This window comes from Leptopilina boulardi, unplaced genomic scaffold, assembly GCF_019393585.1.
Source record: "Leptopilina boulardi isolate dan_hultmark-lab unplaced genomic scaffold, ZJU_Lbou_2.1 LbouV2_278, whole genome shotgun sequence".
In the NCBI taxonomy this organism is placed as follows: domain Eukaryota; kingdom Metazoa; phylum Arthropoda; class Insecta; order Hymenoptera; family Figitidae; genus Leptopilina; species Leptopilina boulardi.
The window spans coordinates 6893242-6915592 of NW_026137838.1; the positions used below are offsets into that span (position 1 = coordinate 6893242).

At 25.1% G+C, this 22351-nt stretch overlaps 2 protein-coding genes across 10 annotated transcripts; one reads left to right on the forward strand and one right to left on the reverse strand.

Moving 5' to 3' along the window:
- Positions 1-234: 234 nt before the first annotated feature.
- On the reverse strand, positions 235-3331 carry LOC127281789 (diphosphomevalonate decarboxylase). Its single transcript, XM_051305689.1, has 9 exons — positions 2923-3331; positions 2243-2313; positions 2092-2159; positions 1898-1941; positions 1660-1811; positions 1336-1503; positions 950-1243; positions 683-844; positions 235-579 (listed from the first exon to the last, which is right to left on the reverse strand). The coding sequence occupies exons 1-9, from the start codon at positions 2972-2974 to the stop codon at positions 421-423; spliced, it is 1170 nt and encodes a 389-aa protein (XP_051161646.1). The 5' UTR covers positions 2975-3331; the 3' UTR covers positions 235-420.
- On the forward strand, positions 691-21776 carry LOC127281787 (carboxyl-terminal PDZ ligand of neuronal nitric oxide synthase protein-like). 9 transcript variants are annotated; one of them, XM_051305683.1, is made up of 15 exons: positions 691-835; positions 3701-3862; positions 5284-5511; positions 5639-6900; positions 9775-9925; positions 12166-12237; positions 12522-12614; positions 12717-12775; positions 14371-14479; positions 18477-18696; positions 18877-19001; positions 19465-19662; positions 19791-19967; positions 20508-20744; positions 21122-21775. In XM_051305683.1, the coding sequence occupies exons 5-15, from the start codon at positions 9818-9820 to the stop codon at positions 21608-21610; spliced, it is 1887 nt and encodes a 628-aa protein (XP_051161640.1). In that variant the 5' UTR covers positions 691-835; positions 3701-3862; positions 5284-5511; positions 5639-6900; positions 9775-9817; the 3' UTR covers positions 21611-21775. The 9 variants fall into 9 exon arrangements, with proteins under 9 accessions (XP_051161640.1, XP_051161641.1, XP_051161638.1 ...); XM_051305684.1 differs by having other exon boundaries at positions 19477-19662; XM_051305681.1 differs by having other exon boundaries at positions 12522-12775; positions 19477-19662; positions 21122-21776.
- The last annotated feature ends 575 nt before the right edge of the window (positions 21777-22351 follow it).

The window sequence follows — 22351 nt, forward strand, 5'->3', positions numbered from 1 at the left end:
TCTGTGTGAATCTTTCAAGGTATGATTGAGCACGTGCTCGAAATATTTTTTCATTTATTTTATAATTACAGTTTAATCTTTTTTTTTTTTTTTTGTCTACATGATTTTTGCATGAATAGAAACAAATTATAAATTACTAGAAATTCGAAACATATAACCTATTTTTGTCTCTAGAAAATTGTTTAAATATATCGTATCACCACAATTAAAATTAAAAATAATATGACAAAAATATTTATATGTTGAAAAAATATTTATTGCTTTTTTTTCCTCGAATATCAACAAATTATTGTCCAAAGATACAATAATTTGTAGAAATTATTGTAAATTATTGTCATTTATATTTCTCTATCACCTCTTTATGATCCTTAAAAATAAAATTCAATTTCCCTAATATATTTTTTTAAATTTATAACAATATTAATTTGTCATAAAACCCTTTACTGGAAGACCATGATTATTTAGAAGATGATGTTCTCCATTTTTTAATATTTTTGGTCCTTCTCCAACACGTGTATGAATTATATATTTAAATTGTCCTGGTGGTTGTTGATTAACTGTCATTTTTTTCAATAGATCCTGGAAAAAAATTTCCAAATTTAGAACAATGATTCTACAACTGTGATAAATTAATTTAAGCGATTTTTCAAAATTATTCTACAAAAAGGAAACCAAAAATTACTTCAGAAAGCTTGATTGACGAAATTGGAATTCCTTTTTTATATTCAACAACTGCATCTTTCGATGATGGAAAGAAATAATCTAAAATTGCACTAAATTCAGGAACATTTTTTTCCAATAAATATAAAGTTGGATTTGGACCCGCATCAAATGTGTAAGCTACCTGAAATATTTTTTACAGTAATTAAAATTTGTTTTCCTTTGGATTTTTTTTTTTTTTTAATTTAAAAAACGTTTTTATTAAATTTTATAAAAAGAAAATACAAACCCTCGTTTCATTAACGGTAGAATTATAAGCGTGAACTAATTCAACGGCGAGTTGAGAAACATCATTCATATAAGCGCACGGTGGATATGTATCGCGACAAATTGCATGAAATTGATTTGAATCTTTCATTGTTAATTTTGCAAATTGTTGAAAGTCTTTTTCTAAAATTGCCTTTTCCATTTGATTTGCTATTTTTGGAACAATAAATTCGGCTCTATATTTTAATAATTCGGAAGTTTCTACACCTCGTTTCATTCCTTCGGCGCTGGAAACTTTTTTTCTATCATCTTTTACCTAATACAGTTGGCACAAAAAAAAATTCAGCAAAATTTTCAAATAAATTCATTGAAAAAAAATTGGGGAACTTTTTTTTTTGTTGCACTTACAACTAGAATGAGAATTCTCATTTCTGGCCAATGATTAGCTGGTGCAATTTGTCTGGCTATGCTGTCATTTCCTTTGGGATCAGTTCCCATGTGCCATCTGACAAATCCTCCCATTGTACTTCGACACGCAGATCCTGATCCTGCTCGTGCAACTGCGCTGATATCTCCCTTAAAAAAAAGAAATAAAATAAATATTTTTACTCTTTTTCTTTTCTTCACATTTTTCTGAACTTTTACAAAATTATAGTTTAGCAAAATTAGTTTTTTTGATTTATATTTAATTTTTAATGAAATAGATTTGATTGAAAAAAAAAATTAACGAACCTCTACTTTATAGAGTTTAGCCAAAGCAGATGCGAAACATGCATAACCAGCGGCACTTGAAGCTAATCCAGCGGCAGTTGGAAAATTATTTTCCGAACAAATGTGAATTTTCCATTGCAATACATCATTTCCAATTTGAGCGCGTTTTTTCACTGTAAAAAAAAAAAAAAACAAAATACAAAAAATTTTCCACGGAATATTAAGGTAAATTTTTCATTTTCATTTCAAGTTCACTTACTTTCTTGTAAACAATTTTGCAGTCGTTTGTTAATTGTTTCTTCCCTAAAACGAATACGTGACTTAATTTATTTTTGCAAACGTAAAATGGAATTTTTTGTTTTTGTTCTCATTTTAATAATAATTTTTCAATTTTGGCATTTGACCAATAATAAATTATTATTATTGTCATTTAAAAACTAGTTTCTAACTTACTTGCCATTCAGCCAAATTTGATTGTTTTCAAAATCAGGACTAGCCATTATTGTTGTCTTTGCACATAACTGAAAAAAAAAATTTAATTAAGACAAAATACCAATTTTTAAAAGAATATTTATACAGTTAAAAATAATTATATAAAAATTACCTGCTCTGTGTCTAAAGTTGCGCTAATTGAGTCATTTATCGGCAGAATTAAATTCTCGTCTCGTTTGCCCCCTAAAATAAATATAAATATTTAATTAAAAAAAAAAAAAAATGAAATACTTTTTAAATACAAGAAAATTTTTTTCTGTAAAAATATTTAATACTTTAAAAAACTATTTTACCATAATAAATTATTTTATGAAAAAATTATTATTTCATAAAAAAAAAGTAAAAATTGTAACTTAAAAACAAATTGAAATTGAAAACAAATTTTTTTCTGTAAAAGTATTTAATACTTTAAAAAACTAATTTACCATAATAAATTATTTTATGAAAAAATTATTATTTTATTAAAAAAAAAAAAGTAAAAATTGTAACTTAAAAACAAATTGAACGTTGACATTCTTATCGTAGTTAAAGTTATTCTCATTTAAATATGAATTATCACTATAGGCCTTCAACTTTTTTCAATGACTATTTTTAAAAAATTTATTTTCATTATAAAAGAATAATTTTTTCACTCATCTTTTAGGGAACTTTTGTGAGAAAAATATTTTGAATTATAAAACAAGAATTTATTAATGAATTTTCATTAATCAATGAAATAATTAAAATATTAATAATTATTAAATTCATTTTTAAAGAAATCAATTTTTTAACAATTTAGAAAAATTTACTTACAATATTTAATAACAGCAATATTTACAGGTGCAATACAGGTGACAGTGTACATTTTTGAATTTTCTTGTCTTTCTTGTATGTTTGAAATTAATATAATATATACTTAAAAAATAGAAAAGACAGCGATGTCAACGTGAACGGAAATCTTTTCACTTTTCACCTAATTTCTCTTTTCTATATTATATATAAATTATATATGTGATATTATCGTTGATATAGAAGTCATTTAAAATCAATTATTTTTATTTTGATAATTTTTTTCAAATGTTATCTTTCTATTATTGTCACTTGTATGTCATAAGTTATTATAAATAATAATATTTAATTTTTTAATTAAGCAAAAGTCAATCAGAAATGATTGCTGCATTTGTTATACCGGCATTGGCACTTTGCCCGTATACACTGAAAAACAAGGATTGTTAAAGTATCTGGTTTACTCATAGTTTGACGTCAGAATATTCGAATTCAACATTATCAGGGCTGCAAAAGTAAAATAAAATTTACAAATCAGCAATTATTTTTTTTTTTATTTATATATATTTTTTATTTAAATATACGGGAATAAATATTAGAAAAAAATTGCAAAATAAACATTTTTTTCGTTTTTTATTAACAAATTTGATTTTGTAATCTTTGAATTTGTTTTTTAAATGGAAAAATTGGAATTAAAAAAATTAAAACTAGAAGAAATATAATGAAAAGATGATATAAAATTAAAAAAAATTATGTTAAAAATTATTTTTAAAGTTACTAATTTTTTTGTTATTCAATTTTTCAGGAAACTGAGTTCGTCCCTGTGAAGCAGATGGCACATTGAATCTTTAGAAAAGAAGAATCTTTTTTTTATGGACCTTGGTCTAAAACTAAGACATTCCAAACCAATGGACACACACACACACATTCATATGTAAATTGAAAAATCTAGTTTTCTGAATATTTTGTAAGTATACATATATATATATTTTTTTTAAATGAATATGAAATTTAAAATGTTTTATTTAAATGAAAGCAAATCTGTTGCTGAAAACTGGTGCCATCTGACGACTATCTTGAAATTTGGCGCACAATTTAAACAATTTTTCTTTGTGCAAATTTTTATTTTTGTCTAATTTTTTATTTTTGTATTATAAAAAAAAAGTAAAGCTACTTTAAATAGAATTTTTAAACTAATTTAACTAAATAGTTAGTTAAAACTAAATAGTTAGTTAAAACTAAATAGTTTTTTTTCCAAAATAATAATTTTTAAATTCTTTTTTCTTGATTTGTTATTTTATTCTCTATTTACCGAAAAGTAATTCGTATTTTTCTTCTTTTCTTCCATTTAGTTTTTGTAAATATAAACACAATTTTTTTAAACCCATTTACTATTTATTATCATATTATTTATTTAAATTTTGTTTATTTGTCAATTGTTTTTCATGATTCAATAATTTTTTTTGTTTAATAATTTATTATTATTATTGTTTTATTTAATAATATAAGTATTCTAATTCTAAATCATTGAAAATCATTCTAAAATTTAGTAAGTAAATCATTTAAACTAAATGTTTAACTTTACTTTTTTTTCTAAAGAAATAGTTTTTTGGATCATCAGACTTAGAAATTCGTTTTAATTTCAAAACATTGTGTATTGAAGATTTTTTTATATTAAATAATTTAAATGTAAAGAATGTAAAAACCGGAAGTTCGTCCAAAACCGAAAGGTTACTACAAAGAAATAAATAATATTATTAAATAATTTGAATAAATTTTTTTAAATACTTAAATTAATTAATTATTAATATTAATTTAATAAATTTTTTTTGTTTTAAATTCAAAATAGAAAAAAAAAATTTCGAGGATTGATAATAATTATTAAAATATTATTACAAAGATGCACTAAAAAAATACGTTTCTTTCTCGTAAATCACAATAAATAAAATATCTTCTATAAATAAATATGTCGACCTTACAAAGTTATAAACTAAAACAACACCTGCATGTAAGTCCTATTAAAGAATAAAAAATCGAATATTATATACTTGTATGGATTGAGGTCGTCAATAATGCTAAAAAAAAAAAGAAAACATAATATTTCTTGAGAATTACGATGACAATGTTCAATCCAAAAAAGGTAAAAAAAAAATTTTTAATAAATTACGTAGGAAAATAAAATTCGGTTTTATATTTTACGTCTTGATGGCGAATGTGTATAGTAATATAATATTGGAAATAGTATCCAGGTGGTCTTTACACACCATTGTAACCCCCCCCCCTTTATATATATAGTGCTTCCCATTCTTATAGCTTCACCCTGATAAATCTTTCAGACATATTCAACAACCTAGCTTTATTAACGTAAAAATTTTTACTCTTCCCCAGGTTATGTTGCTGTTTTCAACCCCTTGTCATGTCTCTTTTTTTTTTTTTGTGAATTAAAAAAACGGATTCACCCTCGGAAGATATAAGATTAAAGTGAGACACCCAGACATTTGACGTCAGTTCTGTCTCCCTCTTCTTCTCCTCTTTCTCCACCTCTACCTCCTTTGGGCGCCTCTCAAGAAGATCGACTAGCGCGGAGCAACCTCCAGCAAGAGTCTTGGCAAAGCGGTAGGTCTGTCTATAGCTGTTCGTTCGCGATTGCACACGAGTTTAATGCACACGAGTGTTTTTAATTTATTTTTGTTTTGTTTTTCTTTTTTTTTTTTTGTTTTTTACTTTCATTTTTATTTTCCAGTGCTAATTGAAACGAGAGGAATGACAATTTGTGAGTGACTTGGAAGATCTTTAAAGCACGTGTTTAAACGATTACTTTTTGGAATGCGTCATATTATATTCCTTTCTCCCCTTGATTGAGAGAGAGAGAGAGAGAGACAACATTCTCAAATACCTCACCTTTCGATTTTAATTCAAATGAATCGCAGCCGATGATGACAACAACTCCAAAGGCAATTTTCAAAACTATGTTTTTTTTTTCAAAAATATTATTACGCACCCTTCGAAGGCAAGACTGAATTTTATTCTTTAAGAATGAGAAAATAATTTAAAATATCCAAATTATATTTGGAATAGTCAATTACGATGGTTCTGTGAATGAATTTAGTGAAAAATTATTATTATGATTATTATTAGAATTCTTCGATCTGGAAAAAAGAATTATTGAATCTGGAGAAGAATAATTCAAGAGTCAAGAAAACAAACAAAAATTCTGGAAAGAATAGTGATATAGAAATAAATGAATAAAAATAGAAAAATCGAAGTATTTTTTAAGCGAAAATTGAAAAAAAAAATTAAAATAATCGAGAAGGATCTGGAAAATTGGGAAAAAAAAGAAAGTATTAGAAAATTGAAAATAAATTAAGAAAATAGTATAAAAAAGACTAGAAAAAGAAATAAGGCAAAAAAGAGAAAAATAATTAATCTAGAGAATTGAAGAAAGGGTTTTTAGAATCGGCAACACACGAGTCTCGATCGGCATCGACTTCGTCCTTCAGCCCTGGAGCATTGACCCGGCGGTCTGGACGAAAAGAAAAATAAAGACAATGGGCTTTAAACCTTTTGTGGCAATAAAGGTAGTGTTGCGAACGAAGTTCTGATGCAAAGTGAACGTTGTCCTTCCGTGAGGTTGTAACGGCGACGATAGGTGCAGCTTCCGTCCTCAAGTCTCCAAACCAAGGGGAAAATCGAGGCTTCTTCTTCTTCTTCTTCTTCTTCTTTGAGTTGGATTTTTAAAGGGGGTCATTTTATCATCTTCCAAGAAAAGCGAAGCCAGTCTTTTGCGGAGCCCCCTGCTTTTATATATATATATATATGTGATGAAGAAGTGTCGGTGTTAGTCCCCCTATTTTTCGTGTGTGTTTGTGTGAATGTTACAATATACACACACAAACGTTTGTTGCTTCAGCAGCCGGCGCGTTGTCCGCATGTTTCGCGGTCGGCTCCTCCATGCTGCCTTCTTTAAGCTGCATTCACATATATCGAGTTGTAAGAAGTTCCGAGGTGATACCACTTTTTTTTACATTCTTCTTCTTCTTCTTCTTCTCTCATCCATTCTCTTTCTACTTATCTTCTTTAAGTTGCATCTCTCATCAAATATCTCTTATACATATAGGAAAATATTCTCTTGTCTTTCAATCTCTTTGTTTCTTTAATCGGGAATTTTTTTCATTTACCTTTTGATTGAATTTTTTATTTCATTTCGATTTTTGTGATAATTATTTATTAACGACAATTTTAATTTTAAAAAAAGAATTTTTTTGATTTAGGCTTTGGAATTTGCTTTGATACTATTTATTGAAAATTGTTTATTAACGAGAATTTATAAAAATTATTTATTAACGAGAATTTTAATTTACAAAAATTAAAAATGAATTTTAAAAATTTACGCCTTCAAATTTCTATTCGCTTTGTTTCAGTATTTATGAGAATTATTTATTTAATGAAAATAAAAAATTAACAAAAACAAAAGAGAATTTAAAAAAATTTTGGCCTTAGAATTTCTATTCGCTTTGATTTAATATTAATTATTATTATTTAGTATTATTTTTTTTTCTCGTATAATAAATATTTTTAATTCTGTTTCCAAAGCGTATGTTTAAATTATTTTCATTTGAATTTTAAAGTTATTTAATAATCGAATATTGTTTTTTGATTTCTTTTCAACTTCAAAAGGATATTTTCTTGAATTTTCTAAATAATAATATTTATTTTCTCAACTTTTTTTTTTTAGATAGTAAAAATAATAAAACAGTAAAAAGTAAGAATATTAAAAAAAAAACTCGAAAATGGAATGTGAAACGAAAATCTTTTAATTAGTGCATTGAAATTATTTAAATTCACTCTCGTTTCTTGTGTATTTTATACATTTTTTTTTAATCCCAGAACTTGATGTTAAAAATTTAATAACGAATGTTTATACATATTTTATTTTCTTGAAGTTATTTTATATATTCATTTGCTCATAGAGAATATATTTATATATCAAGAGGGGTGTTTACTCACCTGGAAATCTTAGAATTCCAAGGGGGAAGTTTCATGTTCAATAAAAAATTACTAAATTATTAATTTTTTAAGTTCAATGATTCATTTTTTTTAAATTATGTTTTACTGTATAAATAATATTTATTTAACAATAAATTATAATAAAATAATAAGGATATATCAAAAATTGAAATAGAAAATAGAATTGAAAAATAAAAAAACATTGGTGATATAAATATTTTTGGTCTATTTAAAAAAAATAACTAAACATTTTTGTGTAAACTTTCGTCATTAAGAAGAAAGGTTATGGGGAAAAAAAACTCGGGAACTGTAAAGGAAAGTTGAACTTGTTTGAGAGCAGTAATTGTTGAAAAAGGAGAAAAGAGTGGTAAATAGGTAGTTATTTCTTCAGAAATTTCCATTGAATGAATAAATTTTCAGTTCAACTTGTTTAAAACAATGCCATTTTTTTTATTGTACTAAATTCCTTACCTAAATCCAGTTAAAACTTTTATGTAGACATTTTTTTTTTTCCTATACATTGTAATTATACAAAAAAAAAATAAGTTATCAATTCTTTCTAGGTTTCACATTCTTTTTTTCGGGGTTTTTTTTTTCTCTTATCTACAATATTATTTCCTTTTGTCTTCTACACCTTTATTTGATAATTTTTTTTCCGCTTTGATCTCGAACTTTTGTTGTAAACTATTTAAACGAGTTACACTTTCTTTTTTTTTTTTTTTTTTTTTTTTTTGAACAAATTAAAGATTCAGAGAAAAAGAGACAAGTTAAGCGTGATAAAATTATAATTACGATTAGAAGATATTGAAAAAAAAGTTTCAATCATAAAAATTAAATAAATGTATAATTATAATAGTTAGTGAAAAATAAAATAGAGAAAAAATATAAACAAAATAATTAAAGCAAAAAAAGAAAGTAAAAAAGTTATTAATTATTTTTAAAATGGAATGGAAAAAAATTTGAAAAGTAAATAAAAATGATTCAAAGTAAATAGTTTTAAGAACTATAATGTCAAAATGTGATTTTTCGGTGTGAATAGTCATTCATGATTGTATTTAAAGATGAGGTCTTGTTTACATTTGTATTTTAGGTTTCTTGAGAGTCTTTATTTTTATAAAGCCATGAAATTGCTTTTTTATAAAAAAAAAAAAATTCTTAAAATACATGAAATAATTTTTTTTTCTCTAAATTTTTTTTCTATTAAATGATTATTAACATTCTTTTAGTTTCTTTTAAAAAATTGCTTTTCAGTGTGCTTATAAAAAAATTCCATTAACTAAAATTAGATACTCCCTACACAAAAAAATCCTTCCCTTCTTATCTTGTTTTAAAATGCTCGCAATACATGAAAGACCCTTTTCTTGGAATTCAATTCGCCACCACCCTATACCAAGAATGCTAATATTCTCTTTGAAATCCTATAAATTTACCTGGAACACGCGAATTTTATTTCCATTTGTATTAAATACTCTTTTAATGAATATTTAAGTAAAATATTTCAATATTTTATTTATTTTATTTTTGATTTTAATTTTGTAAAAATTAACAAAATTTTGAAAAAATAATTTCAATCTAACTGCAATATTTTATAATTAAATGATAATTACAATTGCATATAATTTTTTTTTAAAAGAGAGAAAGTAAATCGTTTTATACTTTTAAAAGTTGTAAATTTCTATAAGTAAATTTTTTATAAGTATTATTAATTGACGATTGAACGTAGTAATATTTATCATACTTAAAAGATAATTTCAATTTGTAACTTTTGTTATTTTCTACCTTTTATTAAAACTTTTCTTTTTTAATTTTGTTTTTATTAAATTTTTTTTAATTTAATGATTTTTATTAATTTTTTTTTTTGATTTGTTTCAGCGGGACTAGAAAAAAATTTTGAACGAATGAAGTTGGTCCCAGTATGCCCTCTAAGAAGCAATATAATCTCGTGCACAATGACGAGTACGACACGCGAATACCAATCTACAGTGACGAGACGTTCCATCGTGGTATCATTTTCCACGCCAAGGTAATTTGATACACATTAAATAATACAATACTTGTTTCCTATAAACATTTTATCCACTTGAGAATTGGCACTTGATCGAATCAAACGAACCGATTAAAATCTTTTCTTTCAACCGGAACAACTTAATTTCTCCGAAGAAGAAGAATTCTCTTTTGTGAGTATTTAATTATCAATCGTTTTTTTTTTAATCTTTCTTTTATATTTAAAATTTTTTTAATGCTTTTATTCGCTTCCTTGCTTCTAATTTTTACTGTGCCTTTATTTATTTTACACTTTTTTTTTTTACTTTTATGTGTTATTGTTTTGTTTGAATTTAGTTTTCTGTTTGTTTAATTAAAAAAAGTATTTTAATTAAATTATTCTTTAAATTAAAATATTAATTTTTAATTATGAAATATTTAATTATTTTGTAAATGCGAGAATTCTTATTATTTCAGTTAATAGGAGTTTGCGCTTTCAAGTTTATTTTTTTTTTAAATTCAATTTTCTGCGGTGATAAATTGGGAAAAAAAAAGGTATAATAATATAGCGTCAACGAAGAAGATGAAAAAGAAGAAGCTCTCGGCTGTAAAATTGATGAATTTTCATAAACAGAGGTCGATACTCAAGAATGAAGAGAGCGAAATGGAAAAATGAAAAAAAAAACATATATATATATATATATGAAAACCGCAGAAACGACAAGGGATATTTATAGAAATTTTGTACCGCTGCTCTTCTCTAGTATATATATCTATATACACATGTTCTCCATGGTGACGGCACTTTGCACGTGTTTATTTCAGTAGCTCTCATTCCGAGAAAGACCGAAAATTTTGTTCATATGATTTGGAAACCTGCTTTCATTGCATTTAAATGGAGGGAAGAGGACGAAAGCAATCTCCTTCATTCTCAGTCCATCCTCTTATATATGATACATCTGTCTTCACTTACGATTTCAAACCAAATTTATTGACCGAATAATCATTTATTTTTTTCACGATATTTTTGCAATAGTTTGACAGTGGATTTTATATTAACCATTTAGCAATTTTTTTCAAAAAGCAATTTAAAATAATGTTTTCTAACTTTTATTCTTTTTTAGCATTTTTTTTTCATTCTTTTTCTAATTTAAGCTCGTTATTTTTATTAAAATCTTTTTTAATTTTATCTTTCTTTTTTTCTATTTTTTTCCAATTTATTAATTTTTATTTATTTAATTTATTGTATAGTTTTTATTTATTTACTATTCTATTTCTTTCTTTACGATTTCTTTATTTTTGCCATTTTTTATTTATTTTGTTTATTCTTCCTTTAGTATTGAAAGAAAAATAATTTTCTTACATTTTGTAATATTTTATTTTTACGAAGAAAAAAATGAAAAATCTTATTTTAATCTTTGTTTTACGATATAATACATTAAAATAAACAATTTAAATTTTAACTATCGCTATTTGCTAGTCAGGTATTTTTTTTCGACAGGAAATTCCTTTGATGCATAATTGATTTAAGTTTGTGGGCGAACAGAAAATTCATATTATAATGACATCTCAGAAATTCTTTAGTATGATGATCATTTTATCATTTAGAGATTATTCTTTTCATTGACATTCATGTTTTCAAATCCTTTACTTTGTTGTAGAACATTTTTTTCGAAAATTATAATACAGAAGTTACTTCTCTTTTATGTCATGCGAAAAGAAATATTCTTCAATTTCTTATTGAAAAGGAAATAGAAATATTTTTTCCAATTTCTTTTCTTTGAAATATTAGAGAAGAAACAGAATTTTATATATTTTTTCCAAGAAAACTAATTTTTTACTTACCAAAGAGAATATTCATAAAATATCCTTATGAGATTCTAAAATTGTTAACAATTACAAATTTTACTGTTTCCTGAAATTGAACGGAAATTTAAGATTTATTGTAATACCAGTCGGAACCATCGGCCTATATATTTTTCATAGAATTGAGAAAAATGTTTACAACCTGAGGACATTTAGAATGTCGCATGAATTTAAAGTACCTATTTTATTTCTAAAATTAAAAAAAACATTTTCCCTCTCTCTATACAAGTTTTAATAATTTTCATTTTATTTTCAGTTTAGAAAACTCGGCAAAATTGTCGTGAGAAAAAATTTGCTCTCAACAGTTTCTCTCTATACATAATTTTGTATGTAAATTCGAAGCCAATCTTCATGAATAGCAAAGCAATTGATGTGTTTTTTTTTATTTTCTGTTTCATTTTATTTTTTTTACAGTTCATTGGCTCTATGGAGGTTCCACGTCCAACGAGTCGACTGGAAATTATGGCGGCGATGCGGAAAATTCGCGTAAGTATATATCCATTTCTAATGATTGCTTGAGAACAATAACTCGAACGAGAGAGTGGTCCATTTTGCATAAATTTTTATTTGCTTCTGTATGTAAATCTTTTGTATATATATATATATATATATATATATATATATATATATATATATATATATATATATATATATATATATATATATATATATGTTCGCGAGTTTTTCGCTCTCTCGATCTTGATCTCTCGCTTATCATGGGCAAGAAACTGACAATAATTAATTCCCCTTTTCCCCCCTTTCGCTTTCAGTACGAGTTCAAGGCCAAGGGGATCAAGAAGAAGAAAGTGACGCTGGAGGTCTCGGTTGACGGTGTTAAAGTCACATTGCGTAATAAGAAAAAGGTAATTCTTGCGAATTCGTCCGCTGAGGAAGCACCATTGATTGATCGTTTGTTTTCGATTGGATTGGAACCAACTTTAATGCGATCCTTATTTCCTGCACAGAAAAAACAACACTGGATGGACGAGAACAAGATGTACCTGATGCATCATCCAATCTACAGGTAAAAATTCTTATTTAGATTTTTTTTTTTTTTTTAATAGTATTAGAAAGATTTTTTTGATAAAAAGAAAACAAAATATTTTAATCAAAGAATCAATATAAAGCAAATAATAGAATTCTTTTTTTATTATTTTTCTTGGAAGTTATAATAGAAAATTTTTTTACTCCTTGTTTAAATATTTTTTGTTGATTTAATCAATATTTTAATCAAAGGATGAATAGAAATTAAATTTTTTCATATTATTTTTCTTAAAAGATAATAGAACTTTTTTTTTAACTCATCTAAATACTTTTCGTAGATTTATTAAAATTTTGCAGATTTTTCAAATTTTTTTTTAGAAAAAGAATTTCGTTAGTAAAGAATATTTACTAGAATTTTTTTGCTTTCTTGTTTAACATTTTTTTGTTGAATTATTTAAATTTTGCAAATTTTTCAAAATTTTATTTATATTTTATTAATAAACATTCTTTTTGAAGAATGATTCTTATTGAAAAAGAAATACTTTCAATTTTATTTGGAAAATTTATTGTTATAAAATTATTAATAATTAAATATACAATTAATATCATTCTTTGAAAAAACAAATTTTTCAGAATAATTTTTTTTATTTTGTTTTCTAAATTCCTCGAATTTTTTTTTTAAGAAACTTTAAATATTTAATTAATTAATAAGAAAAACCAATTATTAGAAAAAAATCAATTACTTTCATTTGTTTAAAATAATAAATATCTTCCGTTAATTTAATTAATATTTTAATAAAAGAATCAATATACAAATTAAATAATGAAATTCTTTTCTATTATTTTTCTTGAAAGATAATAGCATTTTTTTTTACTCCTTTAAATTTCTTTTCTTGATTTCTAAAAATTTCTGCACATTTTTCAAAATTTTTTTTTTTAGAAATATAAACATTTTTAAAAAATCTTATTTAAGAAAGGAATTTTTTTAGAAAAAGGTTTTTTTTCACTAGAATTTTTATTTCGTGTTCCTTGTTTAAAATATTTTCTGTTAAATTATTAAAATTCCACAGATTTTTCAAAGTTTATTTTATTTTAGAAATTGAAAAATTTTTTAGAAGTGGGTTCTTATTAGAAAAGGATTTTCTTTTTTTTTAGAAAATATTTGTTAATAGAACATTCTTTCAATTTCTTTTAAATTAAAAACAAATTCTCATAACAATTTTTCCTACTTTGTTTTCTAAATTCTTTAAATTTTGTTTAAGAAACTTAATATTTAATTAATTGATTAATAAAACATAATTATTAAAAAAAGACCAATTACAGTAGACTTTCAACTTTATATATAAAAAAAAATTTAATTTCGAAAATTCAAATTGTTTTTAATAAACATTTATTAGAAATCGATTCTTCTTATTTTATTTTCTGAATTCCATTTTTTTTTTTTAAGAAACTTTAATTAATTAAGTAATTATAAAAAATCAATTACAGTAGATTTTCAACTTAAAAAAATAAATTTCATTAAATTCCATTAATTAGAAATTTTAATTTAATAATTGTTTTTAATATAAAATAATAGAAATTTTGTTTTTAATTTAATTATTTAGTGACTAATAAGCAATTTTTTTTTATTTCCAGGATATTCTACGTCTCCCATGATAGCCAAGACTTAAAAATATTTAGCTACATTGCCCGTGACGGCAGCGGTAATTCCTTTAAATGTAATGTCTTCAAATCTAGTAAAAAGGTAAGCGAATCCTTCTTTTTTCCAACAACAATAAAATATTTAATATCCAATAATTAACTTTTCAAATGTCGAACAATTTATATTCTATATTTTCAGTCTTTGTCATCATCAAGGATTTCCTTTGTGAGATTTTGATTCCTTTTTTGTTCCTGATCTTGAGAACTGCAATTAAAAAAAAAAAAAAAAAGAATTAAATCTCCTCTCTTTGACATATATTTATTTCTTTTTTTTTTCTTCTTTACTGTTCTCTTCTGGTCTTCCCGGATTTAAAGATTTTAGTTCCGCTTGAATTGTTTCTCATTCTATTTTTGTATATAGAACCATAACAGCGGGGAGTTTCGCGCGTTGTAAACTTACAATCTTATGCGATCGGCTAAATGACTTGTGTATATATATATATATATATATATTCATAATAATTTCGCGGTGCACGCCGTCGTCTGGCGTTTTATCAACTGACGTTATTGTGTGCTTCCAAAAATAAATATTTTAATACGCGCGCGCACCCATGACACGTGGGTGCAAAAAATGAGAGAAAAATATAGAGAAGGAGTAAAAGATGACGTTTTGGCCGCATTTCCATTACCTGCATTTTTTATTGTTCTTCATTCTTGGAATGGTTTTTTTTTTTTTATTTTCCACGCGAACAATGACACTCGACCTTTTTTAAACAATTATAACTTTGCCGAAAATAATATCATTGCACTCTTTTGTCTCAACAAATTTTTTTTTTTACCTTTTATTGTAATATTTCAGTTTTATTTTTTCTGAAAATAATCGTTAAAAACAAAATGATGCTGTATTTGTATTCTGTAAATACAATTTTTGTATAGAAAAACAATTTTTCCCATAAAGAGAAATGGAGCGGTGCAAATAATAGTTTTTTCATATTTCTTTTGTGCGATTATAACGTTTATAACTAATAACACCTTTCTGGATAGAAAAAAAATTTCTTCTTCTTCTTCTTCTTCTTCTTTGTTGTCTCTTGATTCCATTTGACCTTTGAAATATTTTGTTCTGGCAAAAATTCTGATGTGAAGATTTTCAACATATTGGACGCAAGTTATACAAAATACTGACAATGTGTGTTACCAATTATATTTATATACGTATCACTCTCTACTTGGAATTCTATTTATAACGTTCAAAAAACTTTTTGTTATTTATCAAAGTGCGAGTATAAAATAATCCACAATAAATAATAGATATATAAATTCACGTATTTTATGTAAATTTTAGGAAATTATCCAAATTATCATTACCAATTTGTTTTTCTTGACAAATTAAAGTCGAATTCATTTTTCTCTCTAATAATCCCTCGAAGTCTCGTGAGCAAACTAATCTCGAAATATCGCAACGTTATAAATAAATTTTTATTTAGACCGTCTAAAATCAAATCTAAAAAAAAGTGCATTCTTTCTTTTTTAGAATAGAAATTTGAGAAATTGGAAAATAGAAAATAGAATACATTGGATTAATCTTGCGCGTCTGTTCCAATTATTGTTATATTAGGGATAAATTAAAAGTCCAGTGGGAAATAATTATCATAAGAGTGGAAAATTTTTGTTTCAGTAAATGGATTTTTAGGTGCATTTTTTTTTTCTTTTCTTTGAAAGAATCGATTATTGGTAACTCGTGACCGAGAGAACTCGATTTGCGACGTCTACAATAGACGCGCGCGAAATTGGCAAGAGTGTTTTGCAAGATGAAGGAAAAGACAGACGTACTACAAGAGTTTGAGAAGCCAACAACTTATCCACCCACCCAATTCACCTAAACCGACTAACTCGACCAATCGACCAGCCAGTCAGCAATCCGCTTCTTCACCACACGCGGCGTGAAATCGTCCTCAAAAAAAGAAAAAAAAAAAAAAAAAAAAAAAAGTACAGAAAAATATGCCATTGAGCTCTACTTGTGAATCCCTGAAAATAAATTTGTGAGGAAATATATCTCCAGGTGCATTATTATAAAAAATCCAATTTTTCGCTAAAGGAAACGAAAATAAGAAAAATTAATAAACTCGCGAGGAAACTGAAAAAATTTTCCTTTTTCGGAAAAAAAAATTCATAAAAGAAGAAAAAGAAATTTTTTTTATTTCCAGAGAGAATTGAAAAAAAAATCGAAGAAACATACAAAGGATTAGAAAACGAAATTTTTATAATTTCGAGAAAAAAATTCTATATTTGAAAAAAGAATTTTTTAGAGAAGAATTTTTAACGTAAAGAGTACAAAAAGCAAAATCGTTAAGGAACGAAATCAAGGAAAACTTTTAACTCACAAAGAAATTTTCTTTTGGCGAAAGAAAATTCATGAAAGAACAAAAAAAAAAAAGTTTCTTTTATTTCCAGAGAATTAAAAATTTTATTTTAGAAGAAAAAAATCAGAAACAAATACAGAGGATTAGAAAAGGAAATAAAAAAAAGGAATTTTCGTAATTTTCTAATTCTCCTGAGTATAATTTAAAGAGTTCAGAAAACGAAATCGTTAAAGTCTCGAAGACGACAGAATTATTGAACTTAGATGAAGAAACGTCAAAGATCAAAAATTGATTATTGACAAAAATTATTTATTTGAAAATCAATTTGTCAAAATTGAAACATTTCAAACCGAGTTCAAAAAACATTAAATTGTTTATTTGCCACCGACAGAATTGACATATATTTTTTTTTTTTTTTTTGACAAATGATGATGATGTAGAGCGGGAAATCTTCAACTGTCACACAAAAGTGCACCTGGTGAGACAAATCAAATATAAATATTTATATGTATTTATTCTCTCTCATGACAAACTGCGCACTCTTCTGACCTTGTCGTTTGGGAAAAATTTAGAAAAATGTGCGATTATTAAAAAAATGTTTCAAGTTTAATTTTCTTTTTTTTTAAACAAAAAAATGTTACGAGGTGGATTAGCAAGACAGGCCAGTATTTTGGCTGATGTTTCTGGAAGTGGAAATTCAAGTCCCGGAAGTCCAGTTGATGTTGATGGTCCCACGCGACCAAGGAAGAAATTATCATTTAAAGAGCCAGAATTTTTTGGCTATTTAAAATTAAAAAAACCATTTACAAAAAATAAACCACCACAGCCATTAATTGAACATGTGCCTTCAATTTCGGAGGGAAATTTGACCGATAATCTATTTGATGAAGATGATGAGACATTTAAAGCCGAACTTGAGGTGAAATTCACTTTTATTCTCTCTGATCTATATTTGATTACAACAATTGTTGATTAAAATATTTATAATTTTAATCATTTTAGTATTGTTTTAATATTTTCGATTTTTAATTTATTTTCCATCAATTTTTTTCCATTTGACAAAATTATTTTGGTATTTTTTGAAAAATTTTTCTTTTCTATTCATTATGTAATTTTATTAATAATTTACATAATTATTTAAATTATAATAATTTATTTTAATATTTTTTTGCAAATTTTTTTACTTTGGTTTTTTTTTTATTTAATTTTCCTTTTTTCTAAATTAATGTTTTTGTTTCAATAATTGAAAATTTATTGGCATTTTTGGTAATAGACAAGTGATAAAACAATATTTTAATATTTTCTTTTATTAGTTTTTTATGAGCTATTATTTTTGCAATCTAAAATAGACAAAAAAGTGTAATTTACTTATTAAAATATTTAGTATTTATTAAACATATTTTAAATATAGATCAGAGAAAAAAGAAATGAAAATTCTTTTAATAATTTGTGCTACTACTAGCGGTAGTAATTTTTTAAATCAGACGACAGAATATTTGGAAAATTAAAATTTGCTTCTCAGGTTTTGTGTTAATTTTTATTATCTCGCTAGAAAATGTGGAAATTTTAGAATATTTTTTCCATCATTTTATATTCGCATTTTTTTTTTATAATTTATCAGAAAAGGGATTTCTTTTCTTCTCAATGATTCATTGGAGTTTTGATTTACAAATCGATTCAAAGGAAAATGGAGTGGCAAAAATATAAAAAAAATTTTTGAAAGAAATTATCCTTTTTCAGAGTCAAGCAATGAGAGTGGTAAGAACGGTGGGTCAAGCTTTTGAAGTATGCCATAAATTAAGCATTAGCGGAGCTGCCGATGATAAGGAGAGAGGAGGTGAAAATGACAGAAGTAGTAGAGATTTAGAAAATATTCATCGTGGTGGCGATGATGATTACGATGATCGAGAAGAAATTGGAAGCGATCAACCCCAACCTTCTCCAACTTCACTACATAAAGGTTGATATATTTTTTTTTGTTTCCTTTTCCAAAAAGTTTCTTATTTTCGTTTTAATAACAGTAATAATAATTATTTAATGATTTAATTTAATAATAATTGTATCCTTTTTAAAAAACAATAATTATTTTATAATTTAATATTTATTATAATATATATTTATTATAATATTTATTTTTCAGATATGTCACTTTTAGGTGATAGCGAAGATGTTATACCGGATCAGAATCAAATGTCTTGTCTCCTGAGATCTCATGAGGTTCCAATCACAACAGCTTCTGCTTCCCCTGTCGGTCAATCACCATCGGTAGATCTGAATTTAATAATAATAATAAAAATAATAATAACTAAAATAGATTCTTCGTTAAAAAAAAAAAACGAAATATTTCATTTAATTTTTTTGATTTTTAATATTGTAATGTTAAATTAAAATTTTAATGATTTCGAATTTTTGATTAATACAATATTTAAAAATACATATTTAATAATAAATATAGTTAATAACATTTTAATAAATATTTCAATAGAATATTTAATCAAATTAATAATAAATTTAATAATTTAAATAACTAAAATTGGAAAACAGAATTCTTTTGTGAAAAAAAATTGAATATAACTTTTTAAAGGCCAATATTTAATTAAAGTAATAATAAATTTAATAATTGAAATAACTAAAATTGCAAAATTGAATTTTTTTTACAAAAAAGAAACGTTTATAAACGTTTAAACGTTTAAGGAACGTTTTAAGGGCCACTAAAAGTGAAATAAAGTTCTTTTATCAGGGAACAGTGGCATCCGAATGCGGTGGATTGCTGGCAGGCGGTGAACTCACAGCGTTGAAGCACGAAATTCAATTGCTTCGCGAAAGATTAGATCAACAAAATCAGCAAACTCGCGCTGCGGTAGCGCACGCGCGACTTTTGCAAGAACAATTGGCTGCAGAAACTGCCGCTCGCATTGAAGCTCAAGTAATTTAATTAACATTAAAAATTCCCTCTAATTATCATTATTAAATTAATTATTAATTACATAGAGTCAATTTCCTCAAGTTCAATGATCGTTTTATTTAATTTTTTCATTTTTCTCTTTATTATAGACACAATTGCTTGTTCAAAACAAGGAATTGTTGGAACATATTGGTGCATTAGTTGGTCATCTTAGGGAACAAGAACGTCTTTCAATTGGACATATATCGGGACAATCACAAGTGCCAGGTTCAGCGAATGTACCATCGCAAACACCGACAATTCCCGATTTACCCGGTCTCGGTCAGGTAACACTCTACCGCATACCTTGAAAGGAACGTTTCGCCTATTTGCTTTATGCATTGCAGAATTATTAATAATTAATTAAAAAAAAAAAAAAACTATCGATTAAGTAACGTTATTGTAATAATAATGCATTCCTTTTTTTTGTACATTTTTGATACCAGTGTAACCATTTTGTATCGTCTTTTTTTAAAAACTTTTTTATACTGTTTTGTTTTCTTTCTTTTTTTAATAAAATAATAAAAATTGCAAAAAATCTATATTTTTGTTTGCGATCAATGTTGACTAATAAAAATGGCTTTCTTGAATTTCTACTTTTTTTTTAGTTTGGAAAAAAATGATAATTGCAAAAAGTAGAAATTTTATTATGTGTTTTGCGCCTTAAAAAAACAGGGAAATTTTCTTTTTTAAATTTCTCGTGTCATTGAGAGCAATCCTGACGAATCCTGCGAACGGATGCAAAAGCTGCTAAAAAAAAAAGAGTGTGTATTGCAAAACAAAAAGGATTGGGATTTGAGCAAACGAAAAAAAAAATGTTTTCTTAGCGTCAAAATTCGCCATGGGAATTGGAACCGCCGGCATTTCCGTATTCTTTTCAACCACTTCAAACTGAAGCTCTTTATCCTGGAAATTCGAATATGGGTCTTCAGGATTTTCAAACTCAACTTCTCGAAAGACTTCACAATATCAGTCCCTATCAACTTCAAAGGTCTCCTTACACCACGCCGTCTCCTTTTGCAATGGGAGCAAGTTTGTTGATTCCACCAAATACCAGGCATTCGGTAAGTTCTCAAACACAGGCTGAGTTTTATTTTGTTTTCTTCTTCACATTCGCAAAATTAAATTCATATTATTATTTATCTTTTCTGAATTTTTATCCGTTTTCTTTCTTATTTTCTAATTTCAATTTTTCAATAATCGTTCTTTCATCCGAACATTAAAAAAATGATTATTTACTATTTTACTATTATTAATTATTTTTTATATTTTATTTTTAATTAATATTTGTATTTTTTTGCGCCTTAAAGTGATCCTGAATTCCTAATTATTATTTTCAATCACTTTTCCACATTGAAAAAAAAAACGAAATAAAACTCAGTCGATGATTTATCAAAAAAAAAAAATTGAAATAACGTCTTATCATATTTAATAAAAGTAGTTGACACACTCCTCACAGTTTTCGCCATTGAGAGTATCGCAAACAAATAGTTTCACCTCATCACCAGTGATGTCGCAAAAAATGGAAAATTATATGATACCTGGTGGTGAAAATATATTGGATAATAATTCAAGTAAAACATTATTAACCGCAATGGATAATAATAATCGAAAAATTGGCGATGTGAAAAAAGTGAAAAATGTTTATGATGAAATACCGCCAATTGTATTAAATCCACCGCCTCAAGGAAGAAGAAATGAAAATTTATTACAACAACAACAACAAACATCGTGTTCAAAAAGTAATATGACAATTCGTGAGGAAAATGAAATGCAAAAAACAAAAGAGATGAGGGAAAAAAAATTGGCGAGTGTATTGAGAACACCTGGACCACCACCATCGAGGACAACGAGTGCAAGATTACCGCCAAGAAATGATTTAATGGGACAGGTGAAAAGAACAACTTGGGCACGTCATACAACAAGATAATTTTCAAAAAGCTGAGAAAATTTTTATTAGTAATTTATTTAAATTAGATTTTCTTTTGATTCTATTTTCAAATTAAATTGAATTAAAGATTAAATTAATTAAATTGAATTTAAAATAAATTTAATATTAAGACATTTCAATTGAAAATTAATTTAATTATAATAAATTAAAAATTAAATTGAACTGAAATTTAATTGAAATTTGAGTAATTTGAATTTAAAATTTTATTTTCAATTCAATTAATTTTTATTTATTTTATATAATTTTCATTATTTTATAATGTAAAGTAAAAAGGGATCTAAATCATAATTTGGATCAATTTAAAATTTACCAAAAATTCCCTTTTTATCTCTTTTGTTTCATTTCGACAGAAATAAAAAATTAATTACCAATTAAAAAAATTAAAAAATATAAACTATGAGTTGTATGTTATATTTAAATATTGTTCACGAATTATAAATTATAAATAATTTATACAATTCGAGGAACCTTTGGATAGAAGAAAAATTTTCAAATATAGATTTTTAAATATATATATATATATATATATATATATATATATATATATATATATTATTCGCTTCCGTTGTTGGGAGTTTACAAAACATTTTATTAAAAAAATCTTTAAAAATGTCTTTTTCGAATTTTCACTTATTTTTCAAACTGTAAATCCATTATCCTGAAAAAATGTTTTAAATTTGAATTTGTAATTTACCTTTATATAAAAATAACGTCAATTAA